Below are 24,719 nucleotides of genomic sequence, written 5' to 3'. Positions count from 1 at the left end.
TCTTCACTGGAAAATTTTGGATAGTGACCTGTATTCACCTGTTCACATCACATCTGGATTGTTTTTGGACATTTATTTGGATGGACACTTGTTTGTCACACAAGGGTGTTTTTGATTCAGTTGTATTGATTTGCACCTGTCTTCCTTTACAGTTTTACACTGCAGCACCAGCACCCATATATTTGTCACAGCACCCATTCATGTTTAGATGCATATGATTGGATGTATATTTGGTTAGCGCACCTGATTTTTATCCATTCATCCCAAGATTTAAATATTGCTCAGGCAATGGTGTCTAGATGGGCAATTGCCGACATCCCTAATATGAACTTGGAAAAAGAGAGAGGAATTTTTCTAGGGACATGGAGGAGCCAAAAAAAAGAAAAGGGGAGGGGGTAGAATGGGGGGGGGGGGGATTTATCTATAGCTTGTTAATGGTGTCAGTCTGAGAAATGTGAAAGCGGTTTGTAATTGTGCCTTTTCCTAAAGTTACTACAGATATTTTTAACGATGACAGAAAAGTGGACCTCTGATCCGTATCGCTTTGTAGCACCGCTTGAAGCTGGTGAATGAAAGATCTCCCCACCAGTGATTCAGAAAATGGGAGCGGCATCTGTGAACTATTCCGACATGTAGATCCAACAGGGATGAAGGATGCCGCTCACTGACTCAGTGGCTTCAGCCGGCGCTGCTCCTTTGACCCGTTTTGTCCCAGCAGCTGGCTGAGGCCGCACATTATCATAGCACCTGGTTAGTGAGCCGCGTCTCATCTCCTTCATCCGTGCTAGAAGGTGCACCTGAGAGCTCTGCTGAGTACTATTCAAATCCAAATTGTCCATGACACGCTGTTATTGCAGTGCCGTCTCAGTGCATTGTCAGCTTTGCTAATGTTAAGACTTCAGTGGGTCCAAAGTACAACTTTTGAATATTCATTTATATAGAGACCCTTTTATGGAAAAAAAAAACATGGGTTCAGTAGATAAGATATTGCTCACAAATTAACGGCACACATGCTGCCCATACTCCTACTTTCTTTGTCGTGTGTTTCCATTCCTCTCCTTTCTTCTAAAGGTTGACTGTGTTCCACAAAATTCTTTGTTCTCCCTTTAAAACCTAGTCCTTTGTTTATGAGGGTTTTGGCAGAGCAGGGGCAAGGGGTGGGCAGGAGGGGCAAGGGGTGGGCAGGAGGGGCAAGGTTTTGGCAGAGCAGGGGCAAGGGGTGGGCAGGAGGGGCAGGGTTTTGGCAGAGCAGGGGCAAGGGGTGGGCAGGAGGAGGAGCTTCCTCAGGTGCAGCAAGAGGGGGGACACCCCACGCACCAGATCATTGGCAGGCAATTGGACATGAATGTGCAGTGAACACTCCATACCAAGCAGGGGGCAGCAAACGGGCACAGGGCGGTGCACTCTTTAGCAACAGGTGGTGGGCATAGTTCTGCATCCTTGCCCCGGGCAGGGGACAAACCTGTCCCAGTACTGGGTTTTTGCTCCCCCCCCCCCCTCCAAATGATGCAGGGCAATGCACACATGCAGGAGCGGTCTACTGGCATATGGGTGATGTGGCATCAGTGCCCCCTTCCAGCCTTTATATTATACCACCTCTGAATTAGAAGACAACACGTTGCATAGTTTGAAAAAAAAGAAAAAAAATCATCTAGTTCAGCCAAAGAAAGGGAATATAAATCAATCCATAAAACATCCAATTTGTTTGACCAGATTAAATAAACATTTGGGCTATCTGTTAGATAATCTTCTCTAAGCAGTCCCTCTGCTAATATGCCAATCCCTTTCCCCTGGTATGGAGTTGGCTTCAAATCTGTCTGATATGGTCCTCAAATCTGTCTGATATGGTCCTCAAAGCATTTCGGACTTGAAAGCCAAAAAACCCTTTTTCTCTTTCGTGCATTGAGGGACATGGCACCTGATCGTCATAACTGTTGGGTTATACTGCCCACAACAGGAGTAGAACACTAGGCAGTAAGTCTGGCTATGCATATTGGCGGTCCCAGGGGGTATACTCCCTCTCCCTGCAGTTTTATTTCTGCCTAGTCAGGAGTAAGGATCTTGTTCCTTGTTGGAATCTCTGGTCCTGGCATTTTTTTCTTTTCAGATAGAAATTTTTCTCCTTTTTTTTTTCCTGTGAGATCTGCAATCAACTGCCGGACTGGGCGACAGGCTGGATAATCTCGATCCAGTGGCCCCCCCCCCCCAGTCTCGTCAGTGAGTGCACACAGACCTCAGCTCCGTGCTAGGTTAGCAGCAACATAGCCCCACTGGACGGGGGCTGGCCTGCGAGTTAAAAGCCTCGTGAGGTCGCATTTGACCGGGTCTCACCCAAGTCGCAGCGTTCCTCCTGGCCTACAGCCCCCCATTTAGATAGTGAGGGGTTCTGTCTGGAGCAGTGCCCATCTGTTTCCTGTTTATGATGAGTAGCTGTCCTGGGCCTGAGGGTGTCTACCTTCGAGGCGGTTCTGTTTGCACAGTTCCATACGTGGTCCCTGATATCTTGGCTCTGTTCTCCGGTGCTTCGGCTGGGCAAATCCTTCCTCCCCTTGTATTGGACAGTGGTCACCATGGATGCCAACCTGTCCAGCTGGGGAGGAGTCCTAGGCAAAAATTCTCCTCCGAGGCTCTGGACACTGGAAGAGTCCAGACTACCGATCAATGTCTTGGAACTTCGAGCGATCAGACTGTGCCGGGACCATTGGACGGATAGTCTTCAGGGATGGCCAGTGCGCATTCAATCGGACAATGACACGCCCGTGGCTTATGCCTATCACCAAGGGGTCACCAGAAGTGTCCTGGTGGCTCTGGAGGTAGCCGGCATTCTAAGGTGGGCAGGACGGGTTCGTTCCAGCCCCCTCCCCTGTAAACATTCCCGGGCTGGAAAACTGGCAGGAGGATTTCCTTAGTTTTCACTTTAAATCACTTACATTTCAGAATAATAAGATGGTGAATTGACTGAGAACATGCTTTGGTTTTTTTTTTTTTTTTTGGTAAATCACTTGTTTATTATTCAATACTTAGTCGCAGGATAAATACCTAAATTATTCCGCGCTGAGGTGAAATGGCAGTATAAGTAAAGCCGCTACTAAACCATTGTGATACTAATTGAAACCAGAATAAAATCAAAGCAGCGCTAAAATTAACATGTAACGGAACCGCCGACTCACGCTGTACTTTGTGGTCTTCCGTCAGTATACGGCTTCCTTGCAGTCATGAACATAAATACCAGATTTTTCCAGCCGCCCTCATACAAAGCTAGCCATCAACTTGGCTTGTACAAGTTTTGGAACCCTCTTCTTTTTTGAACAGTTTCACACTCAATTTATACACACATGAGCACATCCCCCCCCCCCCCCCCCTCCTGATCAAAATACCACACAGGTCAGGGGTTGCCTGATTACATTATATGCAGATGAAATTGTATACAGAATTAACCTGAACTAATTATCTAGCCATCTGGACAGAACAACGTGAGGTCATTAACATTTAACAATGGGACAGACAGACTTAACACAATCCACATCACACCTCAAAACAGACAATCCACATCACACCTCAAAACAGACAATAGGACAAGACTGCCAATGACAGTCTGTCCATCTCCTACATTGAAGTACATGGAATACACATCTACGTATTGCTATGATTATTTAGGAGTCAGACTTCATGGCAACAGGCTATAGGTCTCGGTGTAAAGTGGGATTAAATCTTCATATTTCTTGATAGATATTGCTGACAAATATTACTGTCCCACTTGAAGCAATCCAAACCATTAAGTATCTGTCTTTCACCTCCAGTGACGGTGAGCACCGTCCCAATACAAATAAAGATCAACCAACTCGTAAATCAATATACAGATCAACCAATTCATAAATGAATAAACATAAAGGGCCAGTTTCTTAACTTGTACAAATAAAGTGCGAGATAAAAATGTGCAAAATACATATAAATAATATACCTCTTAAGCAATCGTAAAGAGTCCTTCCGACGACGTCCTTTCTGACTAAACATATTGGGTTTTGTATATTTAAGCGCTTCTTTGATTATTTTGTTTCTTAGTTTGATTTTTTTACTGCAGACATTGAGCTGTTCTGTGTAACGCGTCCTTTCTGTCTGCCCAGGAATACATTGCCAAGCAATTTGGCTTTATGCAAAAGCAGATTGGGTACGATGTCCTGGCGGAAGACACAATCACCGCGCTATTGCACAATAACCGCAAGCTGCTGGAGAAGCACATCACCGCGGCCGAGATCGACACCTTCGTCAGCCTGGTGAGGAAGAACCGGGAGCCCAGGTGAGACCGAGGGCGGCATGTAAAGTGCTCAGTGCTGCTTCCTTCAAGGAAAATTTAACTGAGAATGTTCAACAATGTAACATAAAACTGCACAGACCATTTTCCTGGAATGTATAAAGTCTAATAGAACCATAAAATAATGGCCGGTCATGGAGGAAATGTAAAGCCAGGCTGCTGATCACGTGACCCAAAGGTCCAGGTCTTAAGTCACATAATATCTGCTAAAGCCAAACATTGGTGCCGTAGAACTCTTCCTTCATCATGGAGCTCATGAAGACGTCCATGTTCCTGGCTGGATACTGGAAGGGGCATTGGGGCAGGTTTTTTTTCTTGGAAAGGCTTTTATCACTTCTTGACCAATCCAAAAAAAGATAGAAGACAAGAACTTCTTATAATTCCTATTAGTATTTCAGTGTTCCAAAAAAAGCCTACAAATAAACCCAAATCATGCCTCATAGGTCCTTCAGGTCTTATCTAATTAGCCTGAAGATAGTTTGTAATCCACCCCCCCCCCCCCCCAAACCTACCTATATTGTTCATATAGAAAGCTTCAATATGAGACTGAGAAGGACAACTGCCTCGAGTTGACCCATAAATGTGGACATCAATGATACCTGTGAGCTATATATTTACCTATCGGAGGCATATACAAATAATCCAAAGTTTCATCGGATAAATAAGAGGAGATTCTGTTTCAAATGCCACTTTATGCATTGACATAACTCCATAAACCCAGTCTGCCTGGATAGTACAGTCACCTGCTGACTTGGCACCATCCACAGGCAGCTTCACTCTTCAATAAGACAGAGGTTGAATAAAACAGGTTTACATCAGCTAATTCTAGTACAGAGGATGTGCTTTCCAGTCTTTTGAAGTGTAAGAGGACAATGGCTTCCCTAAACCCGGTCTCTGCAAATAACTAAGACTGAGGGAACGTGGTAGAAGTTGTGAGGGTCTAGCTAGGACTGAACTATACCGCATCTAGATCAGCCTTTCTCAACCTTTTCAATACAGAGGAACCCTTGAAATAAATTTCTGGTATCGGGGAACCCCTGCTAAAAAATAAAAATCTACAACTCATGACACATTAGTGTGACAGTCAGTGGGAAGAATGCTCCTTACTCTTCTCATCATTGGGAAGAATTACCCCCCTTACAGATAGCTAAAAGGAACAATGGTGTCATTGGGAACTTATCTGAGAGGCAGAAATTGCCCATTGCTCAAGGAACCCCTAGCAACGTCAGGAGGAACCCTGGTTGAGAAACCATGGTCTAGATGTTGGCATACTACTGAACAGTAAAAACCTAAAGCAGTTCAATACAACCCATAAATTATGACAGGGGACGGGATTGGTATGGATTTTGAGGGGAAGCCCATGCCAAAAAAATAAGTGTGGTGGTTCCCCCCAAAATCCATACCAAACCAGCCAATTATTTGATCATGCAGGCCAGGAAGGGGGGAGGGGGGTAATGTCAGGGAAGTGTCCACCCACTTCCCCTCCAAACCATACCAGGCCACATGCTCTCAACATGGGGGGGGGGTCGTGCTTTGCAAAGCACCTTGTCTCCCATGGTAACGAGGACAAGGGCCTCTTCCCTAAAACCCTGGCTCAGTCTTTGGGGTAGGGTGTGACTCAGGATCTGGAAGCCAAATTTATCAAGGGGCCCCCAGATCCCACCCCCATGTAAATGAGTATGGGGTACATAATACCCCTACTCATTCACCCAAAAAATTTCAAAAGTAAAGACAGACCATTTTTGACAAGTACTTTATTAAAAAAGAAAAAATACATAAACGTTGCCCAATATAAACCCAGTTTCAATCGCAATAAATTCCAATCTGCACAAAAAAAAGATTTCCTCTACTGAACACAACCAGTCCGGTCGGGAGACACTTGCTGAATGACAGCTAAACATGAGGATGAGGGTGGGCCCCTCCCCAATTTCTACCTGTCATTTGATTTATTAGCTTTGTTGGATGTACAAGATAAGAATTGACTGTCTATATGGGGGACCTTGGGTACAGTTGACGGTCTATATGGGGACCTTGGGTACAGTTGACCTGAGTGTGAATGTACAGCTATGTCCTCCACAAGCTGTTTAGATGCCTTCAGAAAATAATTTGGCCATCTGTATGGTTTTGGAGAAGACCTCTGTGGTTGATGGGATTGGTTTTGGAGAAGACCTCTGTGTTTGAGATTGGCTGATCTGTCCTTTTTCTGTTCTGAAAGGTTTCTGGATTACCTCTCTGATCTCTGCGTGTCAATGAATAAATCCATCCCCGTCACACAGGAGTTGATATGCAAAGCCGTTCTGAATGCTGCCAATGCCGATATCCTCATCGAGACAAAGTAAGGAAAGACCTTCAACTAACTTCTAAAGGGTTCTCCCAATGTAGATGGTAAGTTCTAATAGTTTTGGGTCAATTTTTATCATTTTTTTTCCTTTTCTCCAGGCTGGTCCTGTCACGTTTTGAATTTGAGGGTGTGAACAGTAGTGAGAGCCCGCTGGAAAACGGAGAGGATGAGGAGGAAGTTTGGCTTTTTTGGAGAGATGCCAATAAGGAAACGCGAAGTAAAAGTATTCGAGAGTTGGCTCAGGATGCCAAGGAAGGACAGAAGGAGGACCAGGATGTCTTAAGCTATTACAGGTATTTGGGTGGACTGGCGGATTCGTGACTTTCGCTCCAGAGTGATGCGTCAAATATTTCCACTTGTCCTCTCTTGTTCAGGTACCAACTAAACCTCTTTGCCCGCATGTGCCTGGACCGGCAGTACTTGGCCATTAATGAGATTTCCGGACAGCTAGATGTGGATCTTATTCTGCGCTGTATGTCTGACGAGAATCTGCCGTTCGACCTGCGAGCCTCATTCTGCCGATTGATGCTACATATGCACGTGGACCGAGACCCCCAAGAACAGGTGACCCCTGTGAAATACGCCCGTCTCTGGTCAGAGATACCTTCAGAAATCGCTATAGATGAGTAAGTCAATGGTCGGAGATGTCCCTTCATCCTCCCTTTATTACCACTGATTACGCTCACATTCAGAAGTTCTTCATTGCTAAACTTTTACACTAGAATGTGTTTTTGTGTATTCTATTAATCTTTCAACTGCCCGGGAATAGTAAATGTTCTCACTAAAGGGATCTTTCCAAGGAAGCCAATTTATTAGCTTTTGTTACCGCATGCAACCCCAGTGTGCACTCTTATCTCTGATCATTCCACCCAATGCACTAACCCTCTAAGTACTTTCCTCCTACTTACTATACAATACTGCTCTAACCCTCTGTGTACTTTGCCAAAGTGTATGTAAACCCTAGATCATCTATTCAGTTATGGGAAGCACTTTGTCCTCATGCTGATGAAAACAAGGGCCTCTTCCCCACAACCTTGGCCTGGTGTTTGTGGGGGTCTGTGGGCAGGGGCTTACCAGATTCTGGAAGCCCCTTTAAAAAAAAAAGGGGGGCCCAGATACTGCCCCCCCCCCCTTCCTTATGTGAATGAGGCAGGAGTACATAGTATCCCTACTCATTCACAAAATAAAATCACCTAGAAGTAATTAAACTTTTGAGAAATCCTTTGTAAAAAAAAAAAAAAAAATTACAAAAAAGTCCCTTGTAAATCCATTGTCAATCATGAGGCCTGCTAAGTTGCTGAAAGTGAAAATCCTGGTGAGCCTGTCGCACACGACCGATCCTGACCATACTGCCGCTGAAGATTAGCTCCTCGAGCAGCTTAACCACTTACCGCCCGCCCGCCGTCATATGACGGCGGGACGGTGCGGCTATTATCCTGGGCGGACGTCATATGACGTCCGCCCATTCAAGCACGGCAGGCGCGCGATCGCGGGCGCGCCGCCGTGCACTGCCGGTGTCGGTGTGTCCCCGGGACACAGGCGGTCACCGGCAGGGGGGAAACAGCCAATAGGCATGGCTGTTTCCCACGTGATCGGCTGTGTTCCAATGACACAGCCGATCACAATGGAGGCGGCCGGGAGATGACCGCGCATGCGCGATCGGGAGCGCGCAGCGCGGTCATGTCGGTGGCACTGTGTTCCGTAGGAACACAGCTGTCACCGGCGGTAGTAAACAGTCACTGACAGTGACTGTTTACTATGTGATCGGCTGTGAATCCATTCACAGCCGATCACAAAATGTAAACACAGAGCAGTAACTCACTGTTACTAGCTCTTCTCTCCTCATACAGTTTCCAGTATGAGGGGAGAAGAGCTAGAAATAGTGAGTTACTGCTCTGTACACATGTACAAAGTAAAATCACACTAAAATCACAGTAATAAAGGTCCCCCCACACAGTCCTCAGCCCCCCCCCAATGTCACCTGTCACCCAACAGTCACCTCATCAGTGCCCAGAAATTGACACCCATAACGTTCACATGTGAGCGCAGCGATCGCGGGCAAAATCACCGCGATTCTGCCCGCGATCCGGAAATCATTGCAAATTGCGGGACGCCTGTGCGTTGCCCGTGATTTGCAATAGCACCCCAAACGCTGTGCGATGTTGCCGCCATTTCCGCCTGCCGAATCGCAGTAACATCGCGCAAACATCGCATGACGCCCAAAAAAGTACAAGAGTTTCTTTGGGGCGTCATGCGTTGTTTGCGTGATGTTACCGCGATTCGGCAGGCGGAAATCGCAGCAACATCGCACAGCGGGCAACGCACAGGCGTCCCGCCATTTGCAATGATTTCTGGATCGCGGGCAGAATCGCAGTGATTCTGCCCGTGATCGCTACGCTCACATGTGAATGTAGCCTAAAGTTCACCGGTCACCAGAGACTGCCATCAGTACCGCCGTGCACCATCGCCCGTCACCTGTCACCCATCAGTGACCATCGCCCCGTCACCTGTCACCCCATCAATCACCGTCACCTGTCACCCCATCAGTCATCGTCATCTGTCGCCCCATCAGTCATCGTAACCTGTCACCCCATCAGTCATCGTCACCTGTCACCCCATCAGTCACCGTCATCTGTCACCCTATCAATCATCGTCACTTGACACCCCATCAGTGATCGTCACTTGTCACCCCATCAATCATCGTCACATGTCACCCGGTCAGTGATTGTCATCTGTCACCTCATCAATCATCGTCACCTGTCACCTCATCAATCATCATCACCTGTCACCCCATCAGTCATCATCACCTGTCACCCCATCCGTCATCGTCACCTGTCACCCCATCAGTCATCGTCACCTGTCACCCCATCAGTCATCGTCACCTGTTTGCCATATACATGCAATCACTTACTGACCGCCTAACGACTATATGCGTCAGCCATTAAAAGCTAAATACTGGGGTTATGGCAGAAGATAGCCCCCATAACCCCGGTATTTTTTGAAACGGCGGGCGGTCGGCTTTCAGATAAGGGTGGTCCCAGTGGCGGATTCGCCGCGGAATTACCCTTACGGTGCAGGGGAAGAGGTGCCCCCCCCCCTCCTGCCGCGTCCCAGACGTTTTCCCAGCTTACCGGACCCGCCGGCAGCGGGGAAAACTATCCGGTCCCGGATCCTCAGAGACAGGAAGTCGAGTGAGGGCAAGATGGCCCTCACTCAACTCTATGGTCTTGGAGGACCGGAGCTACGTCAAAAGACGTTGCCTAGCAACCGGTTTAAAGGGCCGCTTTTTTTTTTTGCTTTTTTTTTTTTCCTCTTTCAACAATTTTTTTTTTTTTTTTCTTTTTTAGTGTAGTTGTGAGGTGTGAGGTCTTTTTGACCCCAGATCTCACAATAAAGAGGACCTGTCATGCCTATTTCTATTACAAGGGATGTTTACATTCCTTGTAATAGGAATAAAAATTATCAAAACATTTTTTTTTTTTAAACTGTGTAAAAATAAAAAAATAATAAATAAAATAAATAGGAAAAAAAAAAAAAAAAAAAAATTAAAGCGCCCTGTCCCCGTTAGCTCGCGCGCAGAAGCAAACGCATACGCAAGTCCCGCCCACATATGTAAACGGTGTTCAAACCATACATGTGAGGTATCGCCGCGATCGTTAGAGCGAGAGCAATAATTTAAGCCCTAGACCTCTTCTGTAACTCTAAGCTAGTAACCTGCAGAAATTTTTAAAATGTTGCCTATGGGGATTTTTAAGTACCAATGTTTGGCGCCATTCTGTGAGCATGCGCAATTTTGAAGCATGACATGTTGGGTATCTAATTACTCGGCGTAACATTATCGTTCACATTATGGAAAAAAAATTTGCTAAATTTACTGTTTTCTTATTTTTTAGATCAAAAAAGTGATTTTTTTTCAAAAAAATCGCATTTGGAAGACTGCTGCGCAAATATGGTGTGATAAAAAATATTGCAACGATCTCCATTTTATTCTCTAGGGTCTCTGCTAAAAAAAAATATATAATGTTTGGGGGTTCCAAGTAGTTTTCTAGCAAAAAAATGATTTTAGCTTGTAAACACCAAGTGTCAAAAATAGGCCCAGTCTTAAAGTGGATAAATGGACAACTTTGTGTAAAGCGCTACTTGGATGTTAGGCCTATGTATGTGGCCAGGCTGTGAAAAAGTGTTACATATGTGGTATCGCCATACTCAGGAGGAATAGCAGAATGTATTTTGGGGTGCAATTTTTGCTATGTACATGCTATGTGTTAGAAATATTGCATAAATGGACAGCTTTGTATAAAAAAAAATGTGTTTTCATTTTCTTTCCACATTTTCCAAAAACTTGTGGAAAAAAATGACATATTCAAAAGACTCATTATGCCTCAAAAATTATACGTTGGGGTGTTTGCTTTCCAAAATGGGGTCATTTTATAGGGGTTTCCATTGTCCTGGTGCTCCAGGGCCTTCAAAAGTACGATAGGTTGTCAGGAAATTATATGTGAAATTTGTGCTCCTAGAATGCCGGACGGTGCTGGTTGGATGTTAGGCCTCTGTATGTGGCCAGGCTGTGAAAAAGTCTCACACATGTGGTATCGCCATACTCAGAAGGAGTAGTAGAATGTGTTTTGGGGTGTAGTTGCAAGTATACATGTGCTGTGTGAGAGAAATAACCTGTTAATACGGCAATTTGTAAAAAAAAATAAAATAAAAAAAAAAATCTTCATTTTGCAAAGCATTGTGGGAAAAAATTACAACTTCAAAAAACTCACCATGCCCCTTATTAAATACCTTGGAATGTCTACTTTCCAAAAAGGGGTCATTTGGGGGGTATTTGTACTTTCCTGACTTTTTAGTGTCTCAAGAAATGAGATAGGCCTTCAGTACATCAGGTGTGATCAAGTGTGATCAATTTTCAATGATTCGCACCATAGCTTGTGGACTCTATAACTTTCACAAAGACCAAATAATATACACTTACTTGGGTTATTTTTACCAAAGATAAGTAGCAGTATAAATTTTGGCCAAAATTTGTGAAGAAAAATTACTAATTTGCAAAATTTTATGACAGAAACAAAGAAAAATGCGTTTTTTCACAATATTTTCAGTCTTTTTTTATTTATAGCACAAAAAATAAAAAACCCAGTAGTGATTAAATACCATCAAAAGAAAGCTCTATTTGTGTGAAAAAAAGGACACAATTTTTGAATGGGTACAGTGTTGCATGACTGAGTAATTCTCAGTCAAAGTGTGAGAGCGCTGAAAGCTGAAAATCGGTCTGGGCAGGAAGGGGGTGAAAGTGCACTGTAGGTAAGTGGTTAATAAGGGACGAGGCGGAGATAATAGTGCCATCGTTGACCAAATATGGTCATGACCATATTTAGTCAATGTCATCGCCCAAACACAGCCAGCAACCATATTTGGACAGTGTTGTCACTGCTATCCCTGACCCTATCCATACTTACACGGGGATTCCCGGCCATGTAAGCCAATGTAACGGTGGTGGTTGCTAGGGACGCAGCGGGTGCCAGCACCTGCTGATTCCTTGGAGACCATCGACAATATATATATCTATCATACATACATGATAGAGATAGATATAGAAGATCTAGAGGGAGATGGATCTAGAGGGAGATGGATATGTATATAGATATCCTATTTAAGGCCTTTTTTGTTATATGATCGGCTCACACCAAATGGGCAAGAGTGTTTCAGTATGTTCATCATGCCTTACCGGGTATAGTGTTCTTAACGTGTATGTAGATCCTAGCACTGAACTTATTTCCTCCCTCTTGGTCTGTTAAGTATCCAGTTGAAAGCATTTTATCTGTCGGGTGTAACAACGATGGGAAAAAAAAGCAGAAAACCCCTGGATACGGCCAGAAAGCGAATAACTTTATTCTATAATTTTCATTGTGGAAGTTGAGAAGTGGAAATGTAGAAGACCTGTGATTGTAGACTTTACATTATTTGACCTTTTTTGATACTTCTCTGGTCTTCACCTCACAGCTATGACAGCAGTGGGACATCGAGGGACGATATAAAGGAGAGATTCGCACAGACGATGGAGTTTGTGGAAGAATATTTGAGAGACGTGGTTGGGCAGAGATTTCCATTCTCCGATAAAGAGAAGAACAAGCTGACATTTGAGGTGATGTACCTTTTAATTTGAAAGTGCCAGGCGTGGTGAGGTTGGTGGACTTCTTCCTCGACTGGGATCACTAATGGGGACAGGGGTCCTTTGTACCCACAGACTGCTCTGTATTAAGCATGGGCCCTATTTAAGGGGCCTAGACCTAAAGTCTTTGCGTTTAACGATAAGAATGCTCCAAGGTTATAACCATCTAGAAACTTTATTGAATGATAACCTAAACCTAGGAAGATATTCTTAGGTTGCTCCGATTTCTTCATTTGGCATCCCCGCCTGCAGTCAGAGCAGACATTACTTATCAACTTGCTACCCCTTGACCCCAAGGATCTCTTCTGAGTGTTGGTTCCCTCCAGCTAGAAAATCCTGATAAAGGAAGAGTGCAGTTGTGTTCTTCCGTAATGGGTTTCCATTTCCAAAGGAAAATTTGCATTTAATAATTTAAGGGTTTCTAGCACTACATAATTTCTGGTTTCTAGACTGAACACCTTGTGAACTTTCTTCTCTTTAACCTTGCAGCTTTCTGTGCATCATCTTCAGTGTGAACATACTCAAGGTTTTATTTTCTCATCTTATGGACATCCTAGTTTGATTTTTTTTTCCCATATTGTCTTCTTTCCAATCAATAGTTTTTATTTTGTGGATGCCAGCACATTTACCTAGACTGCTTTTCTGAGTAATGATGGCCTCTGTGGGTGGTACTTGTGGTACTGCTAGTCCAGCTGGGAAGGCCCCCCTTCCTTTCTGAACCCTTACTGGGAACTATAGTAAAGGCAGTGGCTGACTTCTCCATCTGCGTGCACAGAGAAGAAATTGGTTGGGGCATACAGTAAAGGTGGTTGAAATTCCTGCATTGTATAGAGGTGGCCTCCAAGGGGGAATTCTTCTTCTTCGTTCATTGACGGACACAGCTCCTGATCTTCTTAACCATTGGGTTAAGACCCAACCTAGTGTCCTACTACTACAGGAGTAGGACACTAGGCAGAAAGAACTTGGCTACGCCTATGGGCTGTCCCAGGGGGTATACTCCCTCTCTCTGCTATAGGTATTCCGTTTTGTTACAAGCAGTGTCAGAAGAATTACAACTCCATAGAGTGGGTGGGTGCGGTGTCCGTCAATAAACATCAGAGAAATGGATTTTTACGTTAAGTCAAAAATCCCATTCTCTTTCATTCATTGACAGTTTTTTGCCTAGTCAGGAGTAAGGACTTAGTTCCTTTCTGATCTCTGATCCTGGCAATTTTTTCTTTAGATAGATTTGTTTTCCTGTGACATCTACAATCAACTGCCGAACTGGGCGACGGGCTGGATATTCTAGATCCAGTGGTCACGTCAGTGTGGCCAGCGAGCGCGTGCAGACCTCAGCAGGACGGGGCTGGCCTGCGAGTTCGCATATGACCGGTGGGGGGTTTTGGGGTGGACGCGGGCCCCTCCCTTTGACGGTCAGGCCCCCAGGTTCCCCTCCTTCCTGTTAGGCCCCCCCCTTGAGTCCAACCAGGGGATCAGCAGTAAGGGGCTGTACATGGTGGGCGGCTCCTGCCATGCCCCCCCTTCTTGCTCTGTCTTGAAGGGGCCCAGGGAGCCTTGTGGAGCAGCAATGGGCCGTGATTTTGCTGCCGTTTTCCATCTAGGCTGGCGGCCTTGTTTGTTTAGCCACAGCGGCCAATTTGCATTATTCCGGCATTTAAATGAATGGCAACCATTATTGTGGAGCCTTCTGGATGGCCATTTTAGCTGTGGGAGCCCCTCCTTATCCCCCGGTGCTGACTCCTGGGTCTCTCTCCTTCCTTGACGCTGCTCATGGAGTGCTTTAATCCTGGTACTGCCTGGTGGGGTGGTGAGTCTGATGGGGTCCTCTCCCTCTCTCTGCTGTCGGATCGAGGGTGCTCTGTGGCTAGCGACCGGGTGGTTTTACTACCAAGGTGGGGGGTGTCCCTTGGCAGTGTCTTTTTGCACTTTGTGGGGTACCCTTATTCCTCATGGAGTCCTTGGCCCACATTTCCCCCACCTGACCCCCTCTCAGAGCCTGCGGGGCCCTCCGGGTCCCAACCATCTATTGATGCACTGACGGTGGTCCTGGAGTCCTTTGTCTCGTCCCAGGGGGAGGTGGCTTTTAGGCAGCTGGGTAGTAAAAAGCGCCCCCTGCCTTGACATGATTCATCTGTCTCCTCAGATTCTGAATCTGATCTGGCGGCCACGGACGAGGTGATATGGTCCGGCTACAAGATAGTTTCTTAACATCCGGAGAGGTTCTTTTCTCCAATATGCGCCTGTCCCTGGACCGCTTGCAAGCGGTCTTCGAGGCGATGCAAACCTGTTGCTTCCAGGGGAATTCTTCCGGTTCTAACTCTAAAGTTTTCAGGGATTTTATTCAAACCTGTTCATGGTCCCGAAGAAGGAAGGCTAGGTGCATCCAATTCTGGATCTCCAGGCCCTGAACTGCTTTTGTGCGGGTACAGAAGTTCAGAATGGAGTCTATTCGCATGGTGGTGGCATTTTTGCATCAGGGGGATTTCTTTGCCTCTATCGACGTCAAGGACGTTTACACATTCCAATATGTCTGACACCAACACTTCCTCTGCTTTGCTGTGGGAGGGAAACGAGCATTATCAGTTTGTGGTGTTACCCTTGCATTGCAGGGCTACCTGGATGACCTTCTCTTGTGAGCAGAGTCTCCTACTGCGCTGATGGACAACGTGGACATCACTAATACAGACTCTGAGGGAGTTCAGCTGGCTTCTGAATTATCAGAAGTCTGCTCTGGTTCCTTCTGCAAAACTGGACTATCTGGGTCTGAGTCTGGACTCTATTCTAGTCAGTGTTCCTTCCTCTGGACAAACTCCAGAAGTTGCATGCTTCAATTCATCTCTTGCTGTCCAGGCGGTCGTCCCTTCTGATTAGCATGAAGGTGCTGGGCCTTCATGGCGGTCCCATTTGCACAGTTCCATACGAGGTCCCTGCAAAGGGAGATCTTGGCCAAATGGGACAAGTGTCTTTCTGAGGTCCCTGGACAATCAAACCCAGCTAAGCCGAAAAACAAAATGGTCTCTGATCTGGTGGCTTCGCTCAAATCTTTTCTCCACCTGTATTGGACAGTGGTCACAACGGATGACAGTGTGTCCAGATGGGGAGGTGTCCTTAGTTGGAACTCCGCTCAGTCAGCTTGGACACTGGAAGAGTCCAGACTCTCGATCAATGTCCTGGAACTCCGAGCGATCAGGCTGGGCCTGAATCACGGGAAGAATTTCCTACAGGAGTGTTCGGTGCAAATACAATGCCATGGCCATGGCTTATGTCAATCACCAGGGTGGAACAAGAAGTGTATTGGCAGCTCTGGAGGTAGCCGGCATTCTACGGTGTTGAAAGCCAGGTACGTGGAAAGCATACTTTTGGTGGTGTGTGTCGCTTGGTGTTCACCCTTGCTCTTTTTCGGTGGCTCAGGTCTTGACCTTTCTTCAATGGGGGGTTAAGCATAAATTGGCCTTGAGTATCATTAAGGGCTAGGTGTCAGCCTTGGCGGTCTTCTTTAAATGTACCCTGGCCACGCACTGCCTGGTGCGTACCTATATTCATGGGGTTCGACATTTGACTCCACCAGTGCGGTCCCCACTACTGCCTTGGGATCTCAACTTGCTTTCAGCTTTACAGAAGCCTCCCTTTGAAAATATTCGCGAGATTCTCCTGATTACGCTGTCCCAGAAGGTGGCCTTTTTGGTGGCTATCACCTCTGCGCGCAGCGTGTTGGAATTGGCGGCGTTGTCTTGTCCCCCTTATTTCATAGTTCACAAAGATAAGGGGATTCTTCGCCCCCTGTCCATCGTTCCAAAGGTTGTCTCTGATTTCCATCTGAATGAGGACATTGTGTTGCCTTCCCTGTGTCCCAGGCCAAAACATCCTAAGGAAATTGCGTTTGCATTCCCTGGATGTGGTTGGGGCTATTCGGGTGTACCCGGAAACGACAGTTTCTTAGGAAATCAGGGTCTCCATTTGTGCTTACGGATGGGCCTTGGAAAGGACTATCCACTTCATCCATGACCATTTCTAGATGAATCCGGCCTGTATGATTAAGGGTCAGGTTCCCCCTTTCCATGTGAAGGCGCACTCTACGCGGGCGCTCTGTGCTTCTTGGGTCTTCCGTCAGGCGTCAGTAATACAGGTGTGCAAGGCGGCTACTTGGTCGTCAGTTCACACTTTCACAAAATGTATAAAGTGGAATTTTTTGGCATCTGCGGACACCTCTCTTGGCCGCAAGTTTTTGCAGGCTGCTGCTTAGGGGGCTTCTTCCCTCTTTGGGGTGTAATGATTTTCAGGTGGGCTCATGTTTTTTTTTTGGTTGAGCTCCTGTTACCTCGTTGGCTATGGTTTAGCCTTGGGAATTTATTTCTTGCTGTTCCCGCACTTCATGTTTGACACTGCTTTGGGACGTCCCAATGGTTCAGAAGATGAGGAGTTGTGTCCGTCAATGAACGAAAGAGAATGGGATTTTTGACTTAACGTAAAATCCATTTCTCTGATGTTCATTGACGGACACAGCTCCCACCCCTCTGTGGAGTTATAATTCTCCTGACACTGCTTGTAACAAAACTAAGTGCCTATAGCATAGAGGGGGAGTATATCTCCTGGGACTGCCCATAGCCGTAGTCAACTTCTTTCTGCCTAGTGTCCTACTCCTGTAGGGGGCAGTATAACCCAATGGTTAAGAAGATCAGGAGCTGTGTCTGTCAATGAACATCAGAGAAACTGATTTACGGTAAGTCAAAAATCCCATTTTTATTTTTTTTTCTCCCCACCAAAATGGAATTTACATTTTAAGAATCTTTCATTATGCCATTTAGATTGCACGCTCCTGTGTATTCCATCAGCAGCAGGACAGACAAATAACATGACCTGAACAACAAAACAGAGTGGGCAACGACATGGCAAATGAGGTTTAATGTGGAGAAGTGTAAGGTTTTGCACTTGGGGACTAAAAACATAAAAGCACAATACACGTTAGGAGGGGAACCTTTGGGGGAATCAAAAATGGAGAAAGATCTGGGAGTCCTGGTTGATGATAGATTAGGCAATAGCATGCAATGTCAAGCGGCAGCTGCCAAGGCCAGCAGAATATTAGCATGCATAAAGAAAGGGATGTATTCCAGAGATAAGACTATAATCCTTCCACTTTATAAAACTCTGGTCCGACCACATCTGGAGTATTCTGTCCAGTTCTGGTCACCAGTCCTCAGGAGGGATGTGTTGGAGCTGGAGAAAGTCCAGAGAAGGGCAGCTAAACTAATTAGGGGATTGGAGGACCTTAATTATGAGGATCGTCTGCAATCGCTTGATTTATTCTCCCTGGAGAAGAGACGCCTGAGAGGGGACATGATAGCAATTTATAAATACCTCAATGGTAATCTCCGCATAGAAAAAAAGCTATTCAGTCGAAGGGATTGCATGAGGACTCGAGGGCATGCAATGCGATTGGAGGAGAAGCGTTTTAACCTCCGGCAACGTGGGGGGTTCTTTACTGTTAGGGCTACAAGATTGTGGAATTCTCTACCACAAGAGGTGGTTTCTGCGGGTAGTATGGTGGCTTTCAAAAGACTCTTAGACTTACATCTCAAGGATCAGAACATTCAGGGGTATGAGAGATGATTACGGCCACACACACCTACACAGGGGGAACTGGATGGACTATTGTCTTTATTCAACCTCACCTACTATGTAACTATGTTTTTTGATATGTTACAAAGTTTACAACCATCAAATTTTCATACTACGGAAAAGTGCAGCAGCTACTAAAATATGGAGACACAAGGAGGAATTCCAATGTAATCCTCTTCTTCCCTTCTGTTTGCAGGTGGTGAACTTGGCTCGCAATCTCATCTACTTCGGCTTTTACAATTTCAGCGACCTTCTCCGTCTGACGAAGATCCTTCTGGCCATCCTGGACTGTGTGCACCTGGCTGCTAATTTCCCCTCCAACAAAATGGGCAAAGGTGATGAAAAGCAAGGTAGGTAGATGGGGGGGGGGGGCACCAGGTAGAGGCACCCTGAATCCTCTTCCCTGGGCTTCTGTAATTTGCTGTGTATCCTATTATTTTACATAAAATACTGCATTCAGAGATAAAAAGCTCATTGTAGTTCTAAGAAACCATTTGGGCATATTTGGGGGGGGGGGCAGTTTATAGATCTGCATATAGAAGATTTATGGATAGTTTGCTGAATCTGCATACAGAATAATCCCCTCTTCTGGTGGTAGGTGGCAGTAACGTTATGCGCTCCATCCATGGAGTTGGAGAACTTATGACTCAGGTTGTTCTACGCGGTGGGGGGTTTCTTCCACTGACCCCTTTGGCAGCCCCAGAAGGAGCCATTAAACCTCAGAGAGAGCCGGAGAAAGAAGACATTCTGGTCATGGACACCAAGCTGAAGATCATTGAGATTTTGCAGGTAAGTGTCTCTAGACGTCGGTTCGCGTTGTCGTAATAATCTGGTCCTGTTGTGTGGACTCAGGGATTAATAGGGGAAATCGGATCAGTGGTATTCTCAGCCTAGCATAGTGCTCGGGGGAGGGTGTAACCATTTAACATCGACCTGGACTCAAAAAAATTAAGATTTTGTTTTTTCTTTTCTGCCTCTGACACTGGCACAGGAAGGAGCCGCACAAGCAGCCAAAACCGTTCATGTGCTGATAGGAGGAGAGAGCAGAGCGACAGATGAGCTTATTGCTGTGCTGCTTCTCCTTTCCTGTCCAGTCACAGGCTGGGGGTGGGTCCAGGTTATCCTGGGCTCAAAAGAAGTGGGTTGAATGATGCTGGTTGTTCAGCCCTGAATACTGAGGACATCTAGTGGTAAAAAGAATTACTATTGGCGACAGCTCTTGAAGTATGAGTATGGCAGCAATGCCTTTGTATTTTGCCTTCTGTTAATGTGCATTTATTTTTATTTTTCACTGAAGCTTCAAGTTTACAGCCAAACGCCAAAACCTAAAGTAACTGCATCTTTACAGTTACACCTAAAAACTGTACCATCCCCCACCCCCAGCCTGCTGTCAGTTTTATATTGACCGGTCTCTGAGCCAGCCAGATATCACTGACACATACAGCGGGGGAAATAATGATTGGCTCCCCTGCAGATTGTGTAATTTTGCCCACTTCCAAAGAAATGGCGGGTGTATAATTTTTATCATAGGTGTATTTTATATGATAGAAACAGAATATCGTCCTTACAGCCACCCTCCCTACAGTCACCTTCCCCCTACAGCCACCTTCCCCCTACAGCCACCTTCCCCCTACAGCCACCTTCCCCCTACAGCCGCCGTCCCCCCTACAGCCGCCTTCCCCCTACAGCCACCTTCCCCCACCAGTCGCCTTCCCCCACCAGTCGCCTTCCCCCTACAGTCGCCTTCCCCCTACAGTCGCCGTCCCCCTACAGTCGCCGTCCCCCTACAGTCGCCGTCCCCCTACAGTCGCCGTCCCCCTACAGTCGCCGTCCCCCTACAGTCGCCGTCCCCCTACAGTCGCCGTCCCCCCTACAGTCGCCGTCCCCCCTACAGTCGCCGTCCCCCCTACAGCCACCTTCCCCTACAGCCACCTTCCCCTACAGTCAATCACGGAGGTGGAAGTATGATGATTTGGGGCTGTTTCTCTGATAAAGGTACAGGTCAACTTTGCCGCATTGAGGGGCCAATGTATTGTAAAATCTTGGATGAGAACCTTCTTCCCTCAGCCAGAACACTGAAGATGGGTCATGGATGGGTCTTCCAGCATGACAATGACCCAAAACATATCGCCAAGGCAACAAAGAATTGGTTTAGGAAGAAGCACATTAAAGTCATGTAGTGGCCTAGCCGGTCTCCAGACCTTCATCCTATAGAACATTTATGGAGGGAGCTGAAACTTCGAGTTGCCAAGAGACAGACAAGAAACCTTAGATGTACAGTGAAAGCTTGTTTGGCTGTACATCTCCTATGGATCAGAGGAGTGCGGTTTGTTTTGCACTCCTGTGACCCGTTTTCAGCAGAGAGTGGGCTGAAGTCCGCTCTCTGCTGACGTCACAGAAGTCAGTCCAGGCACCGCGTCCTTATGACCACGGAGTCTGAATCCACCATGGGTGACCATGGACTGACACCCGGCTCAGCCTCTCAGCGAGCTGATAAGAGCCTGAGCCGGCCGCTCCCTGCCCCTCCACAGCTCAGCGCTCCAATGAGCGAGGAGGGAGCAGAGCGGAGAGATCGGCGGTGTTCGATTGCTCATTTCTCAGTGTAGAGGTGTCGGAGGACAGATGCTGCATCCACCTAGGTAAGTATAAATGGGAAAAAAAGGAAACCCCATACTTCTCTCTTTAAGGATTTAGAGAAGATCTGTAAAGAAGAGAGGACCAAAATCCCTCCTGAGATGTTTGCAAACCTGGTCACCAACTACAAGAAATGTCTGACCTCTGTGCTTCCAACAAGGGTTTCTCCACCAACTACTAAGGGGATCAAATACTTATTTTACTCCCTGTAGCTGCTCTGCGCTGTGCACTTTTCATATAAAGAGTTGGTGCTCCCATTTAGGGGGGTGACAATGTTTGGGACTTAAGACTAGAAAACCAAAGATCCCATTTGTGTCCGGACTACTCAGACTCTTCCATTGGACACTTTCATTGGTATTCCCGTGCCTCTAGGATTGGTAATTGGCATTCTTGATTTCTGGGAATTTGTGCCAAGGGTAGAGTCTCTGAGGTGATGGTGTTGGGCGCTATCTCGGTTACGTCTTCCTTTCTCCTGTTTTCTAGTTCATTCTGAATGTTCGTCTGGATTATCGCATCTCCTGTCTCCTCTGCATCTTCAAAAGTGAATTCGATGAGAGCAATGCTCAGTCCGCAGACGGATCGGACGCGGTGACCGTGGTGCCAGGTGAGTGCCGGGGACTGGTCAGGTCCGGCGGTTGGGAACATCTTTTAGATACTTAATATTACCATTCAGTACCTAAGCTGGCAAAATGATACTAATCTAAGAAATCTGTGTGGTATCACATAAACCCAATTACAGGTCTCTAAAGGGTGATTAGATGGTTTGAAAAACTTTGTTGGGTCTAAGGAAATGTTATATGCTGTCATTTTGGGGTCCTGGATGGCTTACATTGTGTAGGGGGAATCATGGGTAATCTCAACATAGAAAGTCTGGTGGAGAAAAGTCCATCTAGCTCAACCAATAGAAGAAGGAAAAAAAAAATAGATGGAGACGTGTGTGTGTGTGTGTATATATATATATATATATATATATATATAAACCACCTGACCTCTGGAAGATTTACCTTCCTTCATGACCAAGCCATTTTTTGCAATACAACATTGCATTAGTTTTAACTGGTCATTGCGTGGTCATGCTACACTGTACATAAATTCATTTAAATTGCCCACAAAAAAGAGAGCTTTCTTTTGGTGGTATTCGATCACCGCTGGGTTTTTTATTTTTTGCACCAAATTTTAAAAAATTTTTTGTTTTCCGTTCCGCTATAAAACATATCCAATAAAAAAAAATTTAAAATCAAATTTCTTCATAAATTTAGGTCAATATGTATTCTGCTACATATGTTTGGAATTTTTTTCTTATTTTTATACTAGTAAAGGCGGCCTGCGATATTGCCCTCCCACTGACACCACCGATGGCGCGCTAGTTTCCTTAGCATGTAGCCAGTTGGATCTGTAGATGCACCGAATCTGACGTCATGGAATTGGTGGAGCACATGGTGGGACGCAAGGCGTTTCGCATATGTCTACGTATGCTTTGTCAGGACATGCCCAGTGATTGCTGGGCATCACCTGCATCCCTGTGCCTTTATAAGAAGGGGATGGGCTCCCTCCAGGCATACCTGCCCTTACCTATCCATTTATATACAAGCTCCTACTATAGAGGCTCTGGAAATTTTAGAGTTGGGACCGCAGTATATACAAAGGCCCCTAATGTGGACACTGCAGCTTATGCATATATTTGCAAATGTGTGCAAACAAAACCCTCTGACCCTGCAACGGTTTATGTTAAAAACAATCTGCTTGTTTTGCTGGCTGGCTGGTAAGTGTGCTGTGAAATATTTTGTTTGCAGTGTGGGTCGCTCTTCCATGTGCACCTACAAACATAGAAACATAGAATGTGTCGGCAGATGAGAACCATTTGGCCCATCTAGTCTGCCCAATATATCTGAATCCTATGAATAGTCCCTGGCCCTATCTTATATGAAGGATAGCCTTATGCCTATCCCATGCATGCTTAAACTCCTTCACTGTATTTGCAGCTACCACTTCTGCAGGAAGGTTATTCCATGCATCCACTACTCTCTCAGTAAAGTAATACTTCCTCATATTACTTTTAAACCTTTGCCCCTCTAATTTAAAACTGTGTCCTCTTGTGGTAGTTTTTCTTCTTTTAAATATGCTCTCCTCCTTTACCGAGTTGATTCCCTTTATGTATTTAAAGGTTTCTATCATATCCCCTCTGTCTCTTCTTTCTTCCAAGCTATACATGTTAAGGTCCTTTAACCTTTCCTGGTAAGTTTTTTCCTGCAATCCATGTACTAGTTTAGTAGCTCTTCTCTGAACTCTCTCTAGAGTATCTATATCCTTCTGGAGATATGGCCTCCAGTACTGCGCACAATACTCCAAGTGAGGTCTCACCAGTGTTCTGTACAGCGGCATAAGCACTTCTCTCTTTCTACTGCTTATACCTCTCCCTATACATCCAAGCATTCTGCTGGCATTTCGTGCTGCTCTATTACATTGTCTTCCCACCTTTAAGTCTTCTGAAATAATTACTCCTAAATCCCTTTCCTCAGATACTGAGGTCAGGACTGTGTCAAATATTCTATATTCTGCCCTTGGGTTTTTACCCCCCAGGTGCATTATCTTGCACTTATCCACATTAAATTTCAGTTGCCAGAGTTCTGACCATTCTTCTAGTTTTCCTAAATCCTTTTCCATTTGGCGTTTCCCTCCAGGAACATCAACCCTGTTACATATCTTTGTGTCATCAGCAAAAAGACAAACCTTACCATCGAGGCCTTTTGCAATATCACTTATGAAGATATTAAACAAAATTGGTCCCAGTACAGATCCCTGAGGTACCCCACTGGTAACATGACCTTGTTCTGAATGTTCTCCATTGACTACAACCCTCTGTTGTCTGTCACTCAGCCACTGCCTAATCCACTCAACAATATGGGAGTCCATGTTCAATGACTGCAGTTTATTGATAAGTCTTCTATGTGGGACAGTGTCAAAAGCCTTACTAAAATCTAGATATGCAATGTCTACTGCACCTCCACCGTCTATTATTTTAGTCACCCAGTCAAAAAAATCTATAAGATGTTTTAATTTCCTTTTTTCATTTATATATCTGAAGAATGTCTTATCCCCCTTTTTCATAGACTGAGCTAGTTTTTCTTCTGCCTGCGCTTTAGAAGTTCTTATAACTTGCTTGGCCTCTTTCTGCCTAATCTTGTAGATTTCCTTATCTTCATTGCTCTGGGTTTTTTTATAATTACAAAATGCTAGCTTTTTATTTTTAATGATTTGGGCCACTTCTGCTGAGTACCACAGTGGTCTCTTCCTTTTTTTTCTTTTACTGACAAGTCTAATGCAATTTTCTGTTGCCTTCAATAATGCACCTTTTAACCGCAAAGACCAGTTATAGGTTGGGGTGGTTGCCATTTTTTAATGTAGACCATGGTCCGATGGGTGGACTTGACCTTTTAAAGGGTAAGTTTCCCCTTTACAGAAAATCTGTAAGATGAACTTACACTGGACCCCCTCTGCTGTGCGGGAGTCCTGCGGATCCCCCCCCCCCCCCGCTGTGCCGGAGTTTTGCGATCCCACGCTGTGCGGCATCGGGACGCTGCTTCACCAGTCCGGGGGTTCAAAATCTTCCTGGCTTTCCCCTCCTTGCAGCGTTAAGTCAT

At 45.6% G+C, this 24,719-nt stretch overlaps 1 protein-coding gene across 1 annotated transcript in view; it reads left to right on the top strand.

Moving 5' to 3' along the window:
- ITPR1 (inositol 1,4,5-trisphosphate receptor type 1) overlaps nucleotides 1-24,719 on the top strand; it is a 163,441-nt gene that overhangs the window by 33,858 nt on the left and 104,864 nt on the right. The window contains exons 14-21 of the mRNA XM_082266152.1: nucleotides 4,125-4,297; nucleotides 6,528-6,647; nucleotides 6,752-6,946; nucleotides 7,028-7,279; nucleotides 12,660-12,801; nucleotides 18,641-18,794; nucleotides 19,043-19,233; nucleotides 21,562-21,682. Of these exons, the coding sequence (XP_082122278.1) occupies nucleotides 4,125-4,297; nucleotides 6,528-6,647; nucleotides 6,752-6,946; nucleotides 7,028-7,279; nucleotides 12,660-12,801; nucleotides 18,641-18,794; nucleotides 19,043-19,233; nucleotides 21,562-21,682 (1,348 nt within the window). The remainder of the gene's footprint in view (nucleotides 1-4,124; nucleotides 4,298-6,527; nucleotides 6,648-6,751; nucleotides 6,947-7,027; nucleotides 7,280-12,659; nucleotides 12,802-18,640; nucleotides 18,795-19,042; nucleotides 19,234-21,561; nucleotides 21,683-24,719) is intronic.

This window comes from Pelophylax lessonae, assembly GCF_965119305.1.
Source record: "Pelophylax lessonae genome assembly, chromosome: 8".
Classification (NCBI taxonomy): Eukaryota; Metazoa; Chordata; class Amphibia; order Anura; family Ranidae; genus Pelophylax; species Pelophylax lessonae.
The sequence above is the reverse complement of the archived record's forward strand: the minus strand, read 5'-3'. Positions and strand labels throughout refer to the sequence as shown.